The 23180-nt window shown below is 40.8% G+C and overlaps 1 protein-coding gene across 2 annotated transcripts in view; it reads right to left on the bottom strand.

Annotated features, from left to right (window-relative positions):
- Positions 1–1030: 1030 nt before the first annotated feature.
- LOC149228314 (RNA-directed DNA methylation 4-like) overlaps positions 1031–23180 on the bottom strand; it is a 248831-nt gene continuing 226681 nt past the window's right edge. Inside the window, exons 7-10 of one of the 2 annotated variants that reach the window (XM_089378154.1) lie at positions 2094–2218; positions 1910–1982; positions 1711–1787; positions 1031–1597 (exon numbers count right to left, since the gene is read on the bottom strand). In XM_089378154.1, coding sequence (XP_089234280.1) covers positions 1422–1597; positions 1711–1787; positions 1910–1982; positions 2094–2218 — 451 coding nt within the window. In that variant the 3' untranslated portion in view covers positions 1031–1421. Of the gene's footprint in view, positions 1598–1710; positions 1788–1909; positions 1986–2093; positions 2219–23180 lie in introns of both variants that reach the window. The other variant, XM_089378153.1, reaches the window with a different exon arrangement.

Here is a 23180-nt window from a genome sequence, read left to right on the forward strand (position 1 = left end):
GGTAGAAAGAAGAAATATTACGTTGAGAAATTCAACCCTACGTGTGATTTACAACAAAAAGAGTTCATTGGAGTTAACATTTTGTGGAGAGCAAAGGTTCTTATTGCTCAATTAAAGACCAACTCACATTAACTTCGGTGTGAAACAGGACAGTGGAAAAGGCCTAAAGAAGCTTAGGAAGAAAGGGTGTGTACATTTTGCACGTCTGGGGCTGTGGAATCGGAAAAACATTTCATTTTGGAATGTGATGCATTCAAAGACATCAGAGAAAGTTATGAGAACATGTTAGTATCAATTTCTTGGCATTGTCCTTTTAGCGAGGGGATTGTTGGAAGGTTGGGTCAGCTCATCATCAATTTGAATCAGAAAAGCACTGAATTGCAAAGAGTGAAAAACATGGAACTAATGGTCTCATAGACTATTTTAAGTCTCGTGGACCTTAAAATATCATTTTATTTCATTTCTTTTTGGTGCAATAAAATCATATTACCTAAACAGAAAAGCTGTATGAGTATAAATCATATTTACTGGGATCAGACTCCTTAAATAGATCGATGTATACATTGACAATATGCACAACGTGCATACAAAGTATAGCAGACTAAACTTCTAAACATTTATGTAAATTTGAATCTAAAAATGTTGGTTGACCCTATTCACTGTGCTATCAACGTAGGCACCATATAACTAACAAGCGAGTCCAACCTAGGCACTACATAACAAACAGAGAGTCCAACCTAGGCACCATATAACTAACAAGCGAGTCCAACATAGGCACTACATAACAAACAGAGAGTCCAACCTAGACACCATATAACTGACAAGAGAGTCCCATAGAGATTATATTTATATGGCCATGCATATATTTTGATTGGCCAATACATTGGAAACATGATGTTAGAAATTTTTGCCTCGTAAATTTCTGTAACATAATTTATCTGATACACAACCAACGTTTATGCAAAACACTGCAGCTATTCGTAGGTTTATATTCATTAATATGTCAACTAACTCTTACACAAACAGCATATATGCAAAAAAACCGTTCAGCTATTTATAGGTTTATATTCAGTGCCATCAACTGGGATTTTCCAGTTTAATATCCGTACAGATATACAAATATAAGTAGAAACAAAATCTGATCTCATCATAATAGCCAATTACAAGCATAGTGATGGTCGCCCATCCTTTCAACCTTGCCACATTAATAAAGATGCAAGCACTGAATTCAATGAGCTCATTCAAATGGAAGTCTACCTTAGCTTGTTTCGCTCACTTCATTAATCATGCAAACCCCGCCTACAATCTGACCACCAAATTCAAAACTTCTTCGTAAACCCTATCAGAACAATTAAAGAAGTATAAACTAGACAACTCTACAGTTGCAAGGCATGTTAAGAATCTTTTAGAGAACTTTATCATCATCTGCGGTATGTCCATTTTCTGGCTTCTTCGTTACTCTCAGAGGCATCGGAATCTTCATCATCTTCATCAAATGGATCTTCTTCCTCAAACTCATTGGAGAAATGGCTTTGGCATTTTTCATCAAGTTCGGATTCCTCTTCACTCGGATAGTCATTCATTGGGTTATTCTCATCTGAAACCAAAGACCCTCTCATTTAAAGCTGGCAAATTCTCTAGTGTAATTAACTACACAGGTTCAAATTTCCGAATAAGTTGAAAACTTGTTAAAAATGAAATTTCTTTTACCATTAGAATCATCAGTATCAACTTCTGATTCTACCATATCGCCATAGTAAAATCCATCTTCTTCCTCTACTTGCACCCTACAAAAAATAATAGTACAAAGTTATCCTTCTCTTCCAGGCTTTTAAAAGAGGAGATACCAACAGATAGGCAAATCTACAAACAAAATGATAGCCAATGTAATGTCTCGTCAGATCTTTACAGTGGATAGTCAGCTACAACATCTTCAGCCACATTCTCTTCTTTTCCCAACGTGTACACATCGTAGACATAATCTTCTGCACAGAATCTTAATAATTAGATTCACAATTCAACTTACTGCATATTTCTGCAGACATATGAATGAGAATGTGTGCAAAACCAGTTTCAGGTAGAAGAAGAGACACCTTGTTCAGTAGTGCCAGAGGAACATAACTGAGCTTCGACCTCTGCTGCAGCAGACGGTAGATATTCTCTCATCATAGGTAGGAAATTACACAAAATTTGTCTTTCATGATCTGACACAGTTTCACTGCAGACAAAACAAAATGAAAATTAGCATCTGTTCTGTATCAATTCCAAGGCATACATAGTCCAAGTGATCAAGAGATATTACTTTCATCAGAGTTTAAACAGTTTGAATATTGTAGGGGCATACTGTTGCAAAACATAATAGACCACAGCAATGGCAAGTATCCAACAGCCATAAAGGTCAAACTATGAACTTCCAAACTCCTAATCAACTGAATGAGAACAACAGAACTCCTTCAAATATATTGAAGCCTTTGTCATCAAAGAATCAACGTACAATGTTCACGGTGACTTATAAGCATTGGCATGCATGGCCCACAGCAACTGCGTACCATTTCAGAAGAAAAAATGAGAATGTAATGCCATGTCTCTATGACCATTGTTTTCATGATAACTCCGGTCATTCAATCCTGTTTGACTACATTTTCACTCTTTCATTCATAAAAATATTGTTTCTAATAAAATGCCAAATGGAAAAAGATTCTACTGTAAGAATTAATTTGTTTATTGAAGTTGAATAGATATTGGCTAGTTAAGGAATACAACTAATCATTATTCAAGGCATTGCAATATCGCCAGTGTAAAACTAATAGCTTTTGCCACTTAGCTATTCAACTTTTTACATTATAATAACAATTTATGCTTCCTACCCTGCATGGGATGGAGGTACATGAAGATCTGGCTAGCATTGAGGAGCAGCTCTGCAACAAACCAAATCCTGCACCTCCAGTCAATCCAGCTATTCCAGGGACTACTGATATTTCCATGTCCTCTTGATAATTTCAGTTAACTTATGGTTTTTCTACTTCACTTGGAATTTACCAGTACTGTGGCATAATGTATTGCATAATGAAGTCTTGGTCAGTAAATCTTTTTATATGTATCCAATTAGTATATGGACATTTGGGATACAAGACATTACCTTTTGCTGTAGGTCTAGTTTTCAATCTGGCAAATCCCAGCGAAAGGATTTTGATGTTATGTAATCCAGTATCAGTTTAATACAAAAAAGCTTATTTACCATTTAAAAAAATATATATTCTTCATATCAAATGACAGGGCAAGAGAACTTGTCTGGAACGCAGAGGGTACCACATGCTTTATCTTTGGATGATGATTAAGGAAAAACTCCAACAATTATGCAGAGCTTTGTGACGTTTACAAATATGTGCAATTATGTAAGATACCCAACCAGAATAACGAAGAGAAAACCACAGAGAGTCCTGAGTTTGTATGGTTTGGTTCACTGTAGCATTTTAACAAACAGTTGGTAAAATGCTGTAGGTGCATTCCTTGCTGTTGGCCCATGTAAATACATAATATGCCGGGACAAATACCTGTGGAAGCACTTCAGAATATTAATTTAATATCAACTTTAGACCCAGCAAGCATAAATAATACTAATAACAAGAGTAGCAACTGCGAACTTCTTCACTCTTCACTGAAATACATGTTCAGAATTTACACAATGATGTTGTAGATGCTAGCAGCCATTTAACTATTTTAATAGATAAAGGGAAGAGCTAGTACACAAACAAGATCTGATATATATATGCACTGTCTATGATGGCATTAACTCACAGTTCGCTTCAGCATTGGAGATACCAGATTTGAGTAAGTTACTGGCGGATTTTTGGCTACCTCTTCAACGTATGTTAACACCTCAGTATCAGCTACAGCAAGTTAATAAACACATCCCTTGACTCTGCTAAACTCAGCTCACAAGGGGTAAATCAACCAGCAGGCAGTAAACTTGTTCCTTCTCTCTTCTAGAACAGCATCCAAATCAGCACAACAAAACTCTCCAAATGTGGTACCTTGTGGAGTGTGTTTAACTAGCTGTGAACAGGGGGAAACTTGGCCCTTATTTAATAGAATTCAGACACAAGAATGATGCCAATTCTCAGCCCACAGAGAAGCTACACGTTCAGCATTTTAACTCAAGGGAAATTGTCCCTTTCACAAGGATTTCGCACTAGCTCTGTTTAACAGTGGAATTCGTCCTCACAGGCCCAGATTTGGATTTATGTGCTTAGACTATCATGAGATCTTTCTTCCATTCTCCATGAAAATCTCCAGCCTGTCAAAAGAAATGGGAAATACTGTATAAAGATATAAAAACAATTGATAAAGCTTGAGTACCTCAACATTTCTCAGAAATCTCGTTCTCCATTGAAGCTCAATGGTGAAATCTGAATGACTTCACTCTCATATCCAGACTAGGGGGTCTCGTTGCAACACCGAAGTCTGCTATGGAAGCTAGGGCTCCAAAGCCCTCAGCTTCCTCTTCCCACTCTCTCCAAGAGCTCTCTCTTCAAACTCACACAATGCATGAATGAATTAGAGTCTCCTCAATTCCCTTCTTTAATGAGTTTAGGATTGTCTTTTCATCTTCGCCTTCCCTTTTGTCTTTTCATCTTCACCTTCCCTTTTCTCTCTTTATTATATTTTTTTCTTTTTATTAAATTCACTTTTATAAAGTCACTTTATGATACTCCACTTTATAAAGTTAAAGTGACATCCAACTTGCCTAGGAAATATCATCCTTTCTCCTTCTTTAATAAAGTCTCCTTAGGCAAATTTAAGTCCCCTTATTAATTATTTCACTGCTTTAGCCTACGGGAACCACTTTAGGCTAGCGGACTCCGTCATAAGCTTCCTATGGGAACAGGGACATTACATTCCTCCCCGCCCAAGATTTCTTGTCCTCGAGCAATTTCAATTTGAGTTGTTGATAAGGAGCTGTTATTATTGTTTGCACACCCTCCTCAAGTCTATAACATGCTCAAAGCCTCTATCCAGTGGTCTACCTGGAGGAATATCAGCGAAAATTTTATGATGTTTACGAAGTAATACCTTTATGTCATTTGAGTGTGGTTGTGGCTGCTCTAACTATCTATTATCTGTAATAATGCACTCTATTGCCCACTCGAAATCACCACATTTCAATACAACCTCCATGTGGTTGGACGACACAAGCTTCAACGGGTATTTATGCATGGCTCTCAAGACTACCCTCTTGCCATCTATTGGATCATTCAACTCCATTTCCATGATCCGCTGAACTGTGGTGTACTTTCCTATGTAATAAATCCACTTACACCCCAACACCACATTAGCGTCCGGCACACTACAAAGAAGTCATTTGTCACTATATAGTTTCCCATGGTGAGTTGTTAAGTTATGGTATGTTCCATGCTTATAATAGTTTACTTCTTTTTCTTATTATATTCCACAGATTAGCAATCACATGTACATACAATAAAGTGCAAATAGAACATTAAACAATCGACAGAAAACAAGCCAAGACAAGAGCCACAAGATGTGGCGACTAGCCAGGGACAAACCCCACAATGTGTGGGGAAACCCTTTGATCAAATCTTCTTTTATCTTCAATAATTCAGCAGAGAGAAATAGTACAATAAATCTGATTCATATCAGCAGTAGCAAACCCTAGATCAGCGGCATCAGCATTAGCGGCTTCTTTATCAAACTAGGGCAGACGATATCTCACAAACCGATCGTCGGATTGACTTCATTCCACCACCAAAAGTTGCGGCTTCTAGAGGAGGTTCAAATGAACCTACAACGCAGTTCAGATGAGGAGATCTTCTAGGTCATGCAGGTCAATCTTTACTTCTGCAATCGCAGCTTCAGTTTCAGTAGTTTCCGGCTTCAAACTAGGGCAGTCGATATCTTGCAAATCGTTCATCAGATTGACTTCATTCCACCACCAAAAGTTGCAGCTTTCAGAGGAGGTTCAGATGAACCTACAGTGCAATTCAGATGAGGAGATTTTCTAGGACACGCAGATCAATCTTTACTTCTACAGTTTCAGCAGTTTCCGGCTTCAAACTAGGGCAGTCGATATCTTGCAAACCGTTCATCAGATTGACTTCATTCCACCACCAAAAGTTGCAGCTTTCAGAGGAGGTTCAGATGAACCTACAGCGCAATTCAGATGAGGAGATCTTCTAGGTCACGCAAGTCAATCTTTGGATCTGCAGTTGCAGCGTCGAGTTCAACAGCGTCCGGCTTCACATGTGTGAGAGAGAGACCCATTTCAGCACAGTAGAGAAGAGACTCATTTCTACGCAGTAGAGAGAGAGAGAGATGTGATGAGAAGAGTGAGTGCAAATGAGGAAAAGTCCTCTTATATTTATACACAATGTTGGTGTTTGAATAGATGCAACTATTGGGCTTCTAAGCCTACATGAGTTGTAGGTCGGCTTGATAATAATTCCATAATCAAAATAAATTCATATCTCCATGAATACTTATCGAAATCGGATGATCTTTATATCAATCCTACACCTCTCGACGAGAGGAATCTAATAAAAATATTATCAGCCATGAATAAGATGACCCACATGAAGTTTTGCCCTGGTTGCCAATTTTAACACTTCCTCTCAACCAGGGAGAACTTCATCTGCAATTTGTCTATCGGTAGTTACTATTCATCCATCAAATGCACTGCCCTGTACAGCCTGACCCTTGCCCTGCTCTGCTCTATTCTGCCTGTTATGCTTTGTCTTGTTCTGCCCTGTATTGATCGGTACTGTTTTGCTCTGTTCTGCTCTGCTCTTGCATTGTTCTGTTCTGCTCTGCTTTTGTCCGAATTATGAAGAAGAAGAAATGATCGAGGATGTATCATGCTGACTCAAAGTCAGTCTCAGAGTATGTCCCACTAGTCCCAGACCAATCTCAACCAACCCGATGTCAGCGTCATAGTGAGTACAACTCCACTGGTCCTAGACCAGTATCATCCTCCACTGACTCAAAGTTAGTCTCAGAGTGTGTACCACTGGTCCCAGACCAGTCTCAGCCGACCCGGAGTCAGTTTCATAGTAAGTACCACTTCTACCACTGGTCCCAGACCAATATCACAGTCTCAGAGAGTGTACCACTGGTCCCAGACCAGTCTCAACCGACCCGAAGTCAACGTCATAGTATGTACCACTCTCATTGGTCCCAAACAAGTACTGCACTGACACGAAATCAGTCTCGAAGTATGTACCACTGGTCCCAGACCAGTCTCAACCGACCCGAAGTCAGTGTCATAGTATGGTACAACTCCTACCACTGGTCCCAGACCAGTATCATTGATCCCAGATCAATGGAGGTCATCCTAGCGTAGGGAGTACGGTAGATACAACGATGTGTCCATCGGTACTACTATGGTCCCTAACTTCATTTCCCTGCTCATTGATCAGAGATGAGGTACTTCCCATGAGTCCTAGACTGCATGGGTAGGGAACCTCGACAGGAGAACTAATCAATCTTGTCCTCACAGGAGAACACATCAATGCTGCTACAATCGCCATGGAGAACACATCAATCCAGGCCGCCATGGGGAACACATCAATCTGGGCCTCACAGGAGAACACATCAATCCTGCTACACAGGAGAGCGAATCATCCTGTTCCACAAGAGAGAGAATCATCTTGTCCCACAAGAGAGCGAGTCATCTTGTTCCAGTGCACAACACCAGGGGAGGGTGAGTCACCCTGTGGTCGTATGTTGCTCCAGTAAGAACCGCAAGCCCTCAGAGCTCCCAAAGCTCGATGTATGCAACATGCAGGACCCTTGTACAAGGGTTTCTTGACGACTCCAAGTCGTTTGAGAAAAACACAGATTAGATCTTTTCTCCGGGCTTTGACAAGGTCTATCGACCTGTACATCATCTTAATGCGATGGAGCCTCCTTGCTCATCGACTTACCATATCCCAGATGATGTCTATCTGTTGGAGCAATCAACGAATACGGGATTCCTCAATAATCGAATCCCACCTCTGGTTGTTACAGAGAATCACAATGGTATGTGTTCAAACAGCTCACTAAAGATCTTCCCCAACCAGGCAGCTTCATACGAGATCATACTCGTAGATATGTATCCGGTCTCGATGGTGCTTATGGCGACTGACTTCTGCTTCCTGCTCATCCATTATATCGAAGCAGAATCCAAAGAGAAACAACACTAAAAAGTGCTCCAGTGATCCTCCACACTACTTGCCTAATCAGCATTCGAATAATCATGCAGTTTCATATTTCCGGTAGTGTATCTCAATCCATTAGTAATTGTGCCATGAAGATATCTTAGAAGATTCTTGGCATCAATGCAGTGAGGCTCAACCAAATATGAGCTCACAGTGCTAACTGCAAAACATATGTTCGGACGGAGGTTCACCAAGAACATCAACGCGAATGAGTTTTTGAAACTTAGAGGCATTTCCCAAATCTGGTTCGACATCACTACCATATAACTTCTAAAAGTTAAGATCCTCGAGGTAGTCGCAGGCTTCCAGTCCATCATACCAAATCTTTCCAATATCTTTACCGCATATTTTACTTGAGATAGGAAAATTTCCCTTGGCTTCTGCCATACTCCAAGTCCTTGGTCCTTCATTTCAAATTCAAAAGCCAACTCCCTCTTACATTTGTGAATGAGAGGGTCTGCACCTGTTAGAAAGAGGTCATCCACATACAACACCAGTATGAGAGGCTTGTCATCTTCAACCTTAAAGTAAAGGTTAGGATCAGCTTCACTCCTAGTGAATCCCAGCTTCATCAAGTAGCTGTCTATCCTCTCATACCATGCTCGGGGTGCTTGCTTTAGCCCATAAAGAGCCTTCTTCAACCTGCATACATGAGATTTTCAATCATAAATTTCAAATCCTTCGGGTTGCTCCATGTAGACCTCTTCTTTGATCGAGCCGTGTAAGAACGCAGTCTTGGCATCCATCTGATGTAGGTTCCATCCTTGTGAAGTGGCAAGGGCTATGACCGAGTGGATGGTCGTATATCTGGCAACAGGTGCAAATATCACATCATAGTTTATACCTTCCTTTTGGGAGAAACCACGAGCAACAAAACGAACCTTATACTTTTCCGTACTTCCATCAGCTACATGCTTTATCTTGTAAAGCCATTTGGAAGTAACAATTGTCTTGTCCTAAGGTCTGGGAACTACTTCCCAGACATCATTCTTCATGATAGAATCATATTCTTTGGTCATAGCATCCTTCCATACTTGATGCTTGATGGCGTCTGAGAATGATGAAGGCTTATTTTATATGATCGTGCTCATGATGGTCAGGTATCCCCGATACCTATTAGGTTTCTTACTTTCACGAAAGGTTCCTCGGGGTGCAGCATGTCCTTCAGCATCATCAAGTAGCCCCCTAAGCCATGAAGGCCTCTTCCTATAAGAGGAAGGCTCATGTGGAGGAGGATCAATCGAATCCATGAGTTCTTCTACATCAGGCATTGATTCATCATCTTTTTCTTTCGGTTCCCTAGTGTCGGCTTCTTGAGAGCTCCTCAAAGTCGGAAGATTGTTCACCTTGCTGAGAGCCATATCTTCGACAAAGGTGACATCATGACTAATTACGACTTCCCTTTGACCGGCTACATAGATTCTATAGCCTTTAGTATTTTCACCATAGCCCACGAAAATCCCCTTCTTTCCAGATGCACCCAATTTATTTATTTTCTCTTTCGGCACATGAAAATATATAGGGCTTCCAAAAATTCTAAAATGAGAAACATCAAGTTTCTTACTGGTGAACTTTTCTTCAGGAGTCTTGGAACCCAATGCTTGATGAGGGCATCGATTTTGTACATATACGGAAATGTTTGTAGTTTCAGCCCATAGAAACTTCGGAAGTCTTTGATCATGTAGCATGGCCCGGACAGCTTCCACAATCGTGCAGTTCTTCCTTCCCGCCACACCATTCTGCTCAGGAGTACGTGGTGTAGTAGTCTCCCTCTTAATGCCAGCCTCAGATATGCCTGAGTGAACCAACTGTAATATATCGGAGGTCTTGCTTTGGCTTGAGGGGAATGGTCCCCTTTTGAGCTTTCCTTCGGCACATCCCGAACATACACCTTTCTCTACATGGAATTCGGGCATCCCTGTTACCATCTATCTTACATCAGGTAGAGCTTTGTAAGGAAGGGGGGCAAACCTCCGATGCCAAAGTTCGGACTGAAGAGATGTGTCATAAGACATGACACCTAGCGGACTTGTTAAAATTGGCAACCAGGGCAAAACTTCATGTGGGTCATCTTACTCATGGCTAATAATATTTTTATTAGATTCCTCTCGTCGAGAGGTGTAGGATTGATATAAAGACCATCCAATTCAGATAAGTATTCATGGAGATATGAATTTATTTTGATTATGGAATTATTATCAAGCCGACCTACAACTCATGTAGGCTCAGAAGCCCAACAGTCGCATCTATTCACCCACCAACGTTGTGTATAAATATAAGAGGACTTTTCCTCATTTGGAATCACTCATCTCATCACATCTCTCTCTCTACTGCGCAGATATGAGTCTCTTCTCTACTGCGTTGAAATGGGTCTCTCTCTCTCACAAATGTGAAGCCGGAAGCTGTTGAATTTGAAACTGCAACTGCAGAAGTAAAGATTGACTTGCGTGGCCTAGAAGATCTCCTCTTTGGAACTACGCCATAGGTTCATCTAAACCTCCTCTGAAAGCCGCAACTTTTGGTGGTGGAATGAAGTCAATCCGATGAACGGTTTGCAAGATATCGACTGCCCTAGTTTGAAGCCGGAAACTGCTGAAACTGAAGCTGCAACTGCAGAAGTAAAGATTGACCTGCCTGGCCTAGAAGATCTCCTCTTTGGAACTGCGCCAGAGGTTCATCTGAACCTCCTCTGAAAGCCGCAACTTTTGGTGGTGGAATGAAGTCAATCCGACGAACGGTTTGCAAGATATCGACCGCCCTAGTTTGAAGCCGGAAACTGCTGAAACTGAAGCTGCAACTGCAGAAGTAAAGATTGACTTGCGTGGCCTAGAAGATCTCCTCTTTGGAACTGCGTTGTAGGTTCATCTGAACCTCCTCTGGAAGCTGAAACTTTTGGTGGTGGAATGAAGTCAATCCGACTGTCGGTTTGTGAGATATGGTCTGCCCTAGTTTGATAATGAAGCCGCTAATGCTGATGCTACTGATCTAGGGTTTGCTACTGCTGATGTGAATCAAAATTATTGTACTATTTCTCTCTGCTGAATTATTGAAGATAAAAGAAGATTTGATCAAAGGGTTTCCCCACACATTGTGGGGTTTGTCCCTGGCTAGCCGCCACATCTTGTGTCTCTTGTCTTGGCTTGTTTTCTGTCGATCGTTTAACGTTCTATCTGCACTTTACTTTATGTACATGTGATTGCTAATCGGTGGAATATAATAAGAAAAAGAAGTAAACTGTTATAAGCATAGAACATACCATAACTTAACATGGTATCAGAGCTGAGGTGAAGACAAAGCCCGAGCAACAGCAAGAGCAATCATTAAAGAGAAGATTGGCAAGGCTATCCTAAAAGAACTATGGGGTCCTCAACACTCTTTCCTGCCGAAGACAAGCTCCGTGAGAAAGCTGACTATCACGGATGGAAGATGTCTATCGATCTAACCCTTGAAGATCAAGGAGTGCTGGACCATGTAAGAGGCAATATTGTTGAGCCTTCATCAAATGCATCTGCTGCTGCCTGGAACAAATGGAAAAATGGAGAAGTCAAAACAAAGAATATCATCCAGGACTCTATCGACAAGCGCTTGGTGGCCTACATCTCTGATCTAGACACCTCCAAGGAAATCTACGACAGACTGGTGAGTTTATTTAAAGTTAATGATGCAAATCAAGTTTTGTTTCTTAGAAATAAGTTGAGGGAAATCAAGAAGGGTAAAGATGAAAGTATGCAAGCATACTTCTTAAGAATCACCGAGATCAAGAACGATCTCCTATCTATTGGGGAAACCATTACTGGCAGAGAAATGGCACTCACAACTCTCGGAGGATTACCATCTGAATGGTATGTGTTCAGGACTACTCTTCTGAACAATAATGTAATTCCTAGTTTCGAGGAATTAATGGCTAGATGCATTCAAGAACAAACAAGGGTAGAAGAGCGGGAAATGCCCTTGCCTAAAGGTCCTCCTGCTGCTTTTTCTTCTCATGCTAAGAAAAGAAATAATTCTGGGTCTAAATCGAAAAGAAAGGCTGGATTTAAGGGTGGAAGAAAAGGACGATGTTTCATTTGCAATAAAGCAGGTCACTATGCAAGGGAATGCCCTGATAGAAAGGACTCTCACTGTGACGATGATCAAAATCCCTCTCATGGTAATCGAAGGAATGGAAAATTCAACAACAAAGGTAAGAGGAGAGTTGGGGATCGAGGAAGAGGACAACCATTCAAGAAGGCTAGAAAGTCCAGGATGTATTAAAAGCACTTGACCTCAAAAAGAACCTAGTGTCCATCTCGGCAATGGAAGACAAAGGCTACAAGGTAACCTTCAGCAATGGCAAGGTATGTATATGGAAAAATAATGTTAAAGATGCCTTTACTCTTGGGTTTAGTGTTGATTCATCATATCAGGTCGACGGAAGTCCGCCAGGTGTCATGTCTTGTGACACAACTCTTTAGTCCAAACTTTGGCATCAGAGGTTTGCCCAATGGATGCCCGAATTCCAAGTAGAGAAAGAAGGTGTATGTCCGGGATGTGCCAAAGGAAAGCTCAAAAGGGGACCATTCCCCTCAAGCCAAAGCAAGACCTCTGATATATTACAATTGGTTTACTCAGGCTTACCTGAGGTTGGCATTAAGAGGGAGACTACTACACCACATACTCCTGAGCAAAATGGTGTGGTGGGAAGGAAGAACCACACGACGATGGAAGCTGTCCGGGCCATGCTACATGATCAAAGACTTCCAAAGTTTCTATGGGATGAAACTACAATCACCGCCGTATATGTACAAAATCGATGCCCTCATCAAGCATTGGGTTCCTAAACTCCTGAAGAAATGTTCACCACCGGTCAAAAGGAAGTCGTGATTAGTCATGATGTCACCTTTGACAAAGATATGGCTCTCAGCAAGGTGGACAATCTGCTGACTTTGAGTAGCTCTCAAGAAGCCGACACCAGGGAACCGAAAGAAAAGGATGATGAATCAATCCCTGATGTAGAAGAACCCATGGATCCGATTGATCCTCATCCACATGAGCCTTCCTCTTCTAGGAAGAGGCCTTCAAGGCTTAGGGGGATACTTGATGATGCTGAAGGACATGCTGCACCCTGAGGAACCTTCCATCAAAGTAAGAAACTTAATAGGTATCAGAGATACCTGACCATCATGAGCACGATCATACAAAATGAACCTTCATGATTCTCAGATGTCATCAAGCATTAACTATGGAAGGATGCTATGACCATAGAATATGAGTCTATTATGGAGAATGATGTCTGGGAAGTAGTTCCCAGACCCTGGACAAGACAATTGTTACTTCAAAATGGCTTTACAAGATAAAGCATGCAGCAGGAAAAGTATAAGGTTCATTTTGTTGCTCGTGGTTTATCCCAGAAGGGAGGTATAGACTATGATATTTGCACCTGTTGCCAGATATACGACCATCCGCTTGATCATAGCCCTTGTGGCTTCACAAGGATGGAACCTACATCAGACGGATGTTAAGACCGCGTTCTTGCATGGTTATATCAAAGAAGAGGTCTATGTGGAGCAACCTGAAGGATTTGAGATTTATGATTGAAAATCTCATGTATGCAGGTTGAAGAAGGCTCTCTATGGGCTGAAGCAAGCACCCCGAGCATGGTATGAGAGGATCGATAGCTACTTGATGAAGCTGGGATTCACTAGGAGTGAAGCTGATCCTAACCTTTACTTTAAGGTTGAAGATGACAAGCCTCTCATACTGGTGTTGTATGTGGATGACCTCTTTCTAACAGGTGCAAACCCTCTCATTCACAAATGTAAGAGGGAGATGGCTTCTGAATTCGAAATGAAGGACCAAGGACTTGAAGTGTGGCAGAAGCCAAGGGAAATTTTCCTATCTCAAGGAAAATATGTGGTAAATATATTGGAAAGATTCAATATGATGGACTGCAAGCCTGTGACTACCTCGAGGATCTTAACTTTTAGAAGTTATATGGTAGTGATGTCGGACCAGACTTGGGAAATGCCTCTGAGTTTCAAAAACTCATTCGCATTGATGTTCTTGGTGAACCTCCGTCCGAACATATGTTTTGCAGTTAGCATTGTGAGCTCATACTTGGTTGAGCCTCACTGGATTGATGCCAGGAATCTTCTGAGATGCCTTCAGGACACAATCTCTCATGGATTAAGATACACTGCCGGAGATGTGAGACTACTTGGATATACTGATGTTGATTGGGCAGGCAGTGTGGTGGACCGTAAGAGCACTTCCAGGTACTGTTTCACCTTGGGATCTGCTTCGATATCCTAGATGAGCAGGAAGCAGAAGTCGGTGGCTTTGAGCACCGCCGAAGCAGGATATATTGTTGCTAGCATAACCTCGTGTGAGGCAGTCTGGTTGCGAAAGCTCTTCAGTGAGCTGTTTGGATTTACATTGGATACCACTGTGATTCTCTGTAACAACCAGAGGTGGGATTTGATTATTGAGGAATCCCATATTCGTCAATTGCTCCAGCAGATAGACATCATCTGGGATATGGTAAGTCGATGAGCAAGGAAGCTCCATCACATTAAGATGATGTACAGGTTGATACCCTTGTCAAAGCCCCGAGGAAAGATCTAATCTGTGATTTTCCCAAACGACTTGGAGTCGGCAAGAAACCCTTGTACAAGGGTCCTGCATGTTGCATACATTGAGCTCTGGGAGCTCTGAGGGCTTGTGGTTCCTATTGGAGCAACATATGACCACAAGGTGACTCACCCTCCCCTGGTGGTGCACACTGGAACAAGATGATTCGCTCTCTTGTGGGACAAGATGATTCGCTCTCTTGTGGAACAGGATGATTCGCTCTCCTGTGTAGCAAGATGATTAGTTCTCCTGTGAGGCCTGGATTGATGTGTTCTCCATGCTAGCCTGGATTGATGTGTTCTCCATGGCAATTGTAACAGGATTGATGTGTTCTCCTGTGAGGCCTGGATTGATGTGTTCTCCATGGCAATTGTAGCAAGATTGATGTGTTCTCCTATGAGGCCTAAATTGATGTGTTCTCCATGGCAATTGTAGCAGGATTGATGTGTTCTCCTGTGAGGACAGGATTGATTAGTTCTCCTGTCGAGGCATCCTACCCATGCAGTCTGGGACTCATGGGAAGTACCTCTCATCTGATCAATGAGCAGGGAAATGAAGTTAGGGACCATAGTAGTACCGATGGACGCATCGTTGTAACTACCGTACTCCCTACGCTAGGATGACCTCCATTGATCTGGGATCAATGATACTGGTCTGGGACCAGTGGTAGGAGTTGTACCATACTATGACGCTGACTTCGGGTCGGTTGAGACTGGTCTGGGATCAGTGGTACATACTCTGAGACTAACTTTGAGTCAGTGGAGGATGATATTGGTCTGGGACCATTGGAGTTGTACTCATTATGAGGCTGACTTTGGGTTGGTTGAGACTAGTCTGGGACCAGTGGTACATACTCTGAGACTGACTTTGAGTCAGTATGATACATCTTCGATCATTTCTTCTTCTTCATAATTCGGACAAAAGCAGAGTAGAACAGAACAATGCAAGAGCAGAGCGGAACAGAACAAAACAGTACAGATTAGTGCAGGGCAGAACAAGACAAAGCAGAACAGGCAAAATAGAGCAGAGCAGGGCAAGGGTCAGGCTGTACAAGGCAGTGCATTTGATGGATGAATAGTAACGACCGATAGACAGATTGCAGATGAAGTTCTCCATGGTTGAGAGGGAGTGTTAAAATTGGCAACCAGGGCAAAACTTCATGTGGATCATCTTATTCATGGCTAGTAATATTTTTATTAGATTCCTCTCGTCGAGAGGTGTAGGATTGATATAAAGATCATCCAATTCCGATAAGTATTCATGGAGATATGAATTTATTTTGATTATGGAATTATTATCAAGCCGACCTACAACTCATGTAGGCTCAGAAGCCCAACAGTCGCATCTATTCACCCACCAACGTTGTGTATAAATATAAGAGGACTTTTCCTCATTTAGAATCACTCATCTCATCACATCTCTCTCTCTCTACTGCGCAAATATGAGTCTCTTCTCTACTGCGTTGAAATGGGTCTCTCTCTCTCACACATGTGAAGCCGGAAGCTGTTGAATTTGAAACTGCAACTGCAGAAGTAAAGATTGACTTGCGTGGCCTAGAAGATCTCCTCTTTGGAACTGCGCCATAGGTTCATCTGAACCTCCTCTGAAAGCTGCAACTTTTGGTGGTGGAATGAAGTTAATCCGATGAACGGTTTGCAAGATATCGACTGCCCTAGTTTGAAGCCAGAAACTGTTGAAACTGAAGCTACAACTGCAGAAGTAAAGATTGACCTACGTGGCCTAGAAGATCTCCTCTTTGGAACTGTGCCATAGGTTCATCTGAACCTCCTCTGAAAGCCGCAACTTTTGGTGGTGGAATGAAGTCAATCCGACGAACGATTTGCAAGATATCGACTGCCCTAGTTTGAAGCCGGAAACTGCTGAAACTGAAGCTGCAACTGCAGAAGTAAAGATTGACTTGCGTGGCCTAGAAGATCTCCTCTTTGGAACTGCGCTGTAGGTTCATCTGAACCTCCTCTGGAAGCCGAAACTTTTGGTGGTGGAATGAAGTCAATCCGACTGTCGGTTTGTGAGATATGGTCTGCCCTAGTTTGATAATGAAGTCGCTAATGCTGATGCTACTGATCTAGGGTTTGCTACTGCTGATGTGAATCAGATTTATTGTACTATTTCTCTCTGTTGAATTATTGAAGATAAAAGAAGATTTGATCAAAGGGTTTCCCCACACATTGTGGGGTTTGTCCCTGGCTAGCCGCCACATCTTGTGTCTCTTGTCTTGGCTTGTTTTCTGTCGATCGTTTAATGTTCTATCTGCACTTTACTTTATGTACATGTGATTGCTAATCGGTGGAATATAATAAGAAAAAGAAGTAAACTGTTATAAGCATAGAACATACCATAACTTAACAGGACTTCCATCGACCTGATATAATGAATCAACACTAAACCCAAGAGTAAAGGCATCTTTAACATTATTTTTCCATATACATACCTTGCCATTGTTGAAGGTTACCTTGTAACCTTTGTCTTCCATTGCCGAGATGGACACTAGGTTCTTTTTGAGGTCAAGTGCATTTAATACATCTTGGACTTTCTAGCCTTCTTGAATGGTTGTCTTCTTCCTCGATCCCCAGCTCTCCTCTTACCTTTGCTGTTGAATTTGTCATTCCTTTGATTTGCCATCAGAGGAATTTTGATCATCGTCCCGGTGTGAGTCTTTTCTATCAGGGCACTCCCTTGCATAGTGACCTACTTTATCGCAGATGTAACATCATCCTTTTCTTCCACCCTTAGGTCTAGCCTTTCCTTTTGATTTAGTCCCAGAATTATTTATTTTCTTAGCATAAGAAGAAAAGGCAGTAGGAGGACCTTTAGGCATGGGAATTTCTTGCTCTTCTTCCCTTGTTTCTTCTTGAATTGCATCTAGCCATTAATTTCTTGAAACTAGGAATTACATTATAGCTCAGAAGAGTAGTCCTAAACACGTACCATTCGGATGGTAATCCTCCAAGAGTCGTGAGTGCCATTTCCCAGTCTATCGTAGATTTCCTTGGAGGTGTTCAGTTCAGAGATGTAGGCCACCAAGTGCTTGTCGATAGAGTCTCGGATGATCTTCTATTTTGTCTTCTTCGGTTTTCCATTTGTTCCATGCAGCAGCGGATGCATTTGACGGAGGCTCAACAATATTGCCTCTTACATGGTTCAACACTCTTGGATCTTCTACGGTTAGATCGATAGACATCTTCCATGCGTGATAGTCATCTTTCTCACAGAGCTTGTCTTCGGCAGGAAAGATTGTTGAGGACCCCATCGTTCTCTTAGGATAGCCTTGCCAATCTTCTCTTCGGTGATTGCTCTTGCTCTTGCTCGGGCTTTGTCTTCACCTCAGCTCTGATACCATGTTAAGTTATGGTATGTTCTATGCTTATAACAGTTTACTTATTTTTCTTATTATATTCCACAGATTAGCAATCACATGTACATAAAGTAAAGTGCAGATAGAACATTAAACGATCGACAGAAAACAAGCCAAGACAAGAGACACAAGATGTGGCGGCTAGCCAGGGACAAACCCCACAATGTGTGGGGAAACCCTTTCATCAAATCTTCTTTTATCTTCAATAATTCAGCAGAGAGAAATAGTACAATAAATCTGATTCATCCAGCAATAGAAAACCCTAGATCAGCAACATCAGCATTAGCGGCTTCTTTATCAAACTAGGGTAGACGATATCTCATAAACTGATCGTCGGATTGACTTCATTCCACCACCAAAAGTTGCGGTTTCCAGAGGAGGTTTAGATAAACCTACAGCGCAGTTCAGATGAGGAGATCTTCTAGGTCACGCAAGTCAATCTTTACTTCTGCAATTGCAACTTCAATTTCAGCAGTTTCCGGCTTCAAACTAAGGCAGTTGATATCTTGCAAACCGTTCATCGGATTGACTTCATTCCACCACCAAAAGTTGCGGCTTTCAGAGGAGGTTCAGATGAACCTACAGCACAATTCAGATGAAGAGATCTTCTAGGCCACACAGGTCAATCTTTACTTTTGCAGTTGCAGCTTCAGTTTCAGCAGTTTCCGGCTTCAAACTAGGGCAGTCGATATCTTGCAAACCGTTCATCGGATTGACTTCATTCCACCACCAAAAATTGCGGCTTTCAGAGGAGGTTCAGATGAACCTACAGCGCAATTCAGATGAGGAGATCTTCTAGGCCATGCAGGTCAATCTTTGGATCTGCAGTTGCAGCTTCAGGTTCAACAGCTTCCGGCTTCACATGTGTGAGAGAGAGACCCATTTCAACGCAGTAGAGAAGAGACTCATTGTTGCGCAGTAGAGAGAGAGAGATGTGATGAGAAGAATGAGTGCAAATGAGGAAAAGTCCTCTTATATTTATACACAACGTTGGTGTTTAAATAGATGCGACTGTTGGGCTTATGAGCCTACATGAGTTGTAGGTCGGCTTGATAATAATTCCATAATCAAAATAAATTCATATCTCCATGAATACTTATCAGAATCGGATGATCTTTATATCAATCCTAAACCTCTCGACAAAAGGAATCTAATAAAAATATTATCAGCCATGAATAAGATGACCCACATGAAGTTTTGCCCTGGTTGCCAATTTTAACAGTTGTAGCTTGGGGATGTCCCTGTTGCAGTCCATCTGATGTTTCTCGGGTATGATCACTGTAAAACCATCGAATTCTGCTGTAAGAATTTCCCTTTGTTCCACCAACTCTGCATCTATTAAGTTGTGAGAAGCCCCACCATCAACCAATGTTGTCACCTTGTGCCCGACTATAACCTATCTAACTTTGAAGCTATGGTATTGAGGGAATCCCAACATAGAGGCAAGAATAGGAGCTTGGCCCAATGCATGCGAGGACTCACCTCCAATGGTTTGGTGCATCTGCCCCTGTATTTGTCCTTGTGTGTTATGAATATAATTTATGTAAAAGTAATAAATATAGATAATAAATAATAAACATAATAATATGTAAATAAATAATAGTTAGTTAAACAGAGAGGCATGTATAAGGAGACATGACCGTTCATAGAGGGACACTTGCTTGATATATACGTCGGCCCCTCACAATTGTATCATCATTCTTATTCATACATTTTAATATATATATTTGTGTATCCTCAATGGATCTACATATTCCAAGTCTTCTAGAGTATTTGACTTGAAGAACGAACTTTGTTCATTCCAATTGGTATCAAAGCTTCCTCTGGGTGCTCAATCACTGCACAAGAGCCTCGTTCTCCGATCCAGGTCTTTGGCCATCAAAATTTGTCAACATTGTTGCCATTGAAAGCATTTCACTACAAGTTTTGGAGCTTTTCTAGTTCGCGGTCAGGCCTTTGGCCATATAAACAAAAAAAATGTGCATCCATTTAACATAACCACAACACAGTGAAAAGTCGCGGTTCTGCGCATAGACTTGTGTCACCGCTCCTCGTGATCTCAACACACACACTCGTCAGCGTCCTTCATTGACCCCTCGTATTCTTGATATGCCATATGTGGTAGCGTTGACACCACTTGTTCGACCCTATGCTCGCTACCATCACCGTAACCACGCTCACTAGCGTCATCGATCTACAGCGACGCCTGCTACCCTAACCGCACCTACTACCTCGACCACATTCCTCTATTTGCTCCTTCCCATTTTAGCCACTTCGGCCCACCCTTGTTGCATTCATTCGTCTAGCCAACCACAACCTCATCCTCCGTTACTACATGCAAGCCTACCACTACCACTACATGTGCTTGTCGCCCGCTAACAAACTAGGAATCATTCGAGCTCACTCAGATGAGATAAGAAAAGAGGTTGGCTAAGCCTTACAACAAAATATTTTCTTACCCGTTGTTGTATGTACACATTTGGTCTTCATTTATTCCCTGTTCGTGCAATAGAAAGTGAAGGGTTGTTCAAATTGAACAGGGAGAGAAAAAGTCGTGACCTTGTCATATGAAAAGGATAGTAAGTTGGGTGTCATATGAAAAGGCGTGACTCTTATAGTAAGTTGGGTGAGATAGCAAAGGGTACGGTATCTTCCTGAGATTATAAAATTTCTTACCCAAAAAAAATAAAATATTAGAATATATATATATATAAGGGCGTGAAGTGAAACTATTATTATCATAAGATAATAAATTTATTTTGAAAATGGACCTTAATATAAAGAAACACATACATATATATAGAGAGCATAAATATAAGGGAGTATTTTTTTTATTAAATTACCAAATTAAAAAAATAAATAAAAATAAAAATAAGAGGGGGGAGTAATATTTTATTATAAAAATTAGAAAGGGGTACTTTATGAAAAAAACCTAAGTTCATTCAGGAAAAAGGAAAAATGGGGACCAGCAATGAAAGATTTCCTAAAACTTTTAGTAAATGTGTTGGTACACTATTTAAAATGAAAGGATCACTCACAAGAAGGGATATTATAATTTCTATCAATCCTACTGAAGAGAATAGCTATGTTAGTCCTAAATGTGCTAACTAATTAGTGATTCCTGAATCGAATATAATTGAAACAAATTTTGTTGAAACAAGCGACAAACAATACAACATAAACAATCTACAACTAAGTATTGGGGATTATACTTTTATCTCGCAATTCACCGTGCAAACCTTGTTTTTTGACAATAGTGATATTGTTTTGGGCCTACCTTGGATGGAAACTCTAGGATCTTTCATCCTAAATACAAAAACGAAGTCTTTGACATTTTCATACAAAAGAAAAAAATAACGCTACAAGATGTTACATTGAAGCCGAATGCAAATGCAGTAACACCTAAAGACATACAAGATATTTCAACAGTAATTTTTCAAGGTAAAAAAGTTCTACAAAATATGCAAAGAGAAGTTGAAAAGATCACTGCTGACAAAAATGAAGAAGTTCCTTAGCTTAAAGATCATAGTGAAAAATTATTGACACAAATTAAGAAACTTAAGAAGGATAAGAAGTCATTGGAAAACAAGGTACAACAGTTTATAGAGAAGGAAGCATCGAGCGTAGAAGTCCAAGTTGAAAACAAAGGAATTAATACTGAACCAGTGAATATCACAACTCAAGAAGAAGATAAGTCAGTTGAAGAAAAAAACACTTAAATGTCGTAGTTCAAACGATGAACATCTCAAGAGAAGGTTTTGTACCCAACTCAACAACCACAGTACCAGAAGAAAAGCAAAAAAATTCCACACACTTTAAAAAGGAAAGTCAAACCAAAATAATTCCTTATCGATATCTGAATCATGAGAGTAGACAGCTCAATCAAGCTATGTATATGTAGTATGTACCATTCAGAACAGAAAAAACAAACTGATGTTCCGAAGAATATTGAAGCAAGCTCAATCAAGTGCAGTGATAACAATTCATCACAAGTTTCTAGTAATTGAAAGATTCCACAGAAAATTAATTTAGGATGCTCAGATCCTTTCTCAGTTCGACAATTTTGTTTATCACTCCAAGGATCATATCAACTTGTATCAACGAAGATCACAGTTCTGAGACGAGAAGACATTCGAAACAGAAAAAGAGATCAAGCCTTTTCATCAGCAAGCATTGAGGACAAACTTTTTTGAAGAAGAAGGCAATGTTATGAATATAATTTATGTAAAAGTGTTAATTTTAGGTATGTTCTATGCTTAGAGCAATTTATTTCAATTTTCACAGTTAGCTCAATATCTTTTCCAGATTAGCAATCACATTAGCATAATAGTAAATTGCAGATAGAACATAAACATAAATCGCAAAAGACAAGCCAAAACAAGAGGACACAAGATGTGGCTCTATCCAGGGACAAACCCCAATGTGGGGAAACCCTTGATCAATTCTTCTTATATGTTCTTCAATAGTTCAGCGGAGAGAGAGAGAGAGTACATTTACAACAGAAATCAACATTTTGACTTATCTAGATAAGAGCATAGATCATCTCTAAGAAGGTGATACATGAGATCAGTTGAAGACAGGATGCTTCAACTAATTCTCCAAGGTGACTCCTTCACCTATCATCGTGTTGCATCTCGTCATCATCATGCACCTCACCGTGCTGCACCATGTTGCACCAATCATCACAACGCTGCATCTTATCATGCTTCATCAATCATGACAGTACCCATCATTGTACTACATCATGTACCATCATGTGCCATTGATGCACCTTGCTTTGCCACCATGTTCTTGTTGCACCTTGCTTACCATACTGTTGTCCCAATTGCTATTGCAGCACCATGTCTTGCTGTTGTCCCAACTGTTATTGCAGCACTATGTCTTGTTGTTGTCCCATGTGCCATGGTTGAACCATGTTGTACATGCTTGCTATCCCATTGTTTGTTTGATGTACCTTGCATGCTTGTTGTCCCTTACATGCT

Source organism: Pinus tabuliformis, chromosome J (genome assembly GCF_031772625.1).
Source record: "Pinus tabuliformis cultivar Carrire ecotype Pingquan chromosome J, CPIR1, whole genome shotgun sequence".
In the NCBI taxonomy this organism is placed as follows: Eukaryota; Viridiplantae; Streptophyta; class Pinopsida; order Pinales; family Pinaceae; genus Pinus; species Pinus tabuliformis.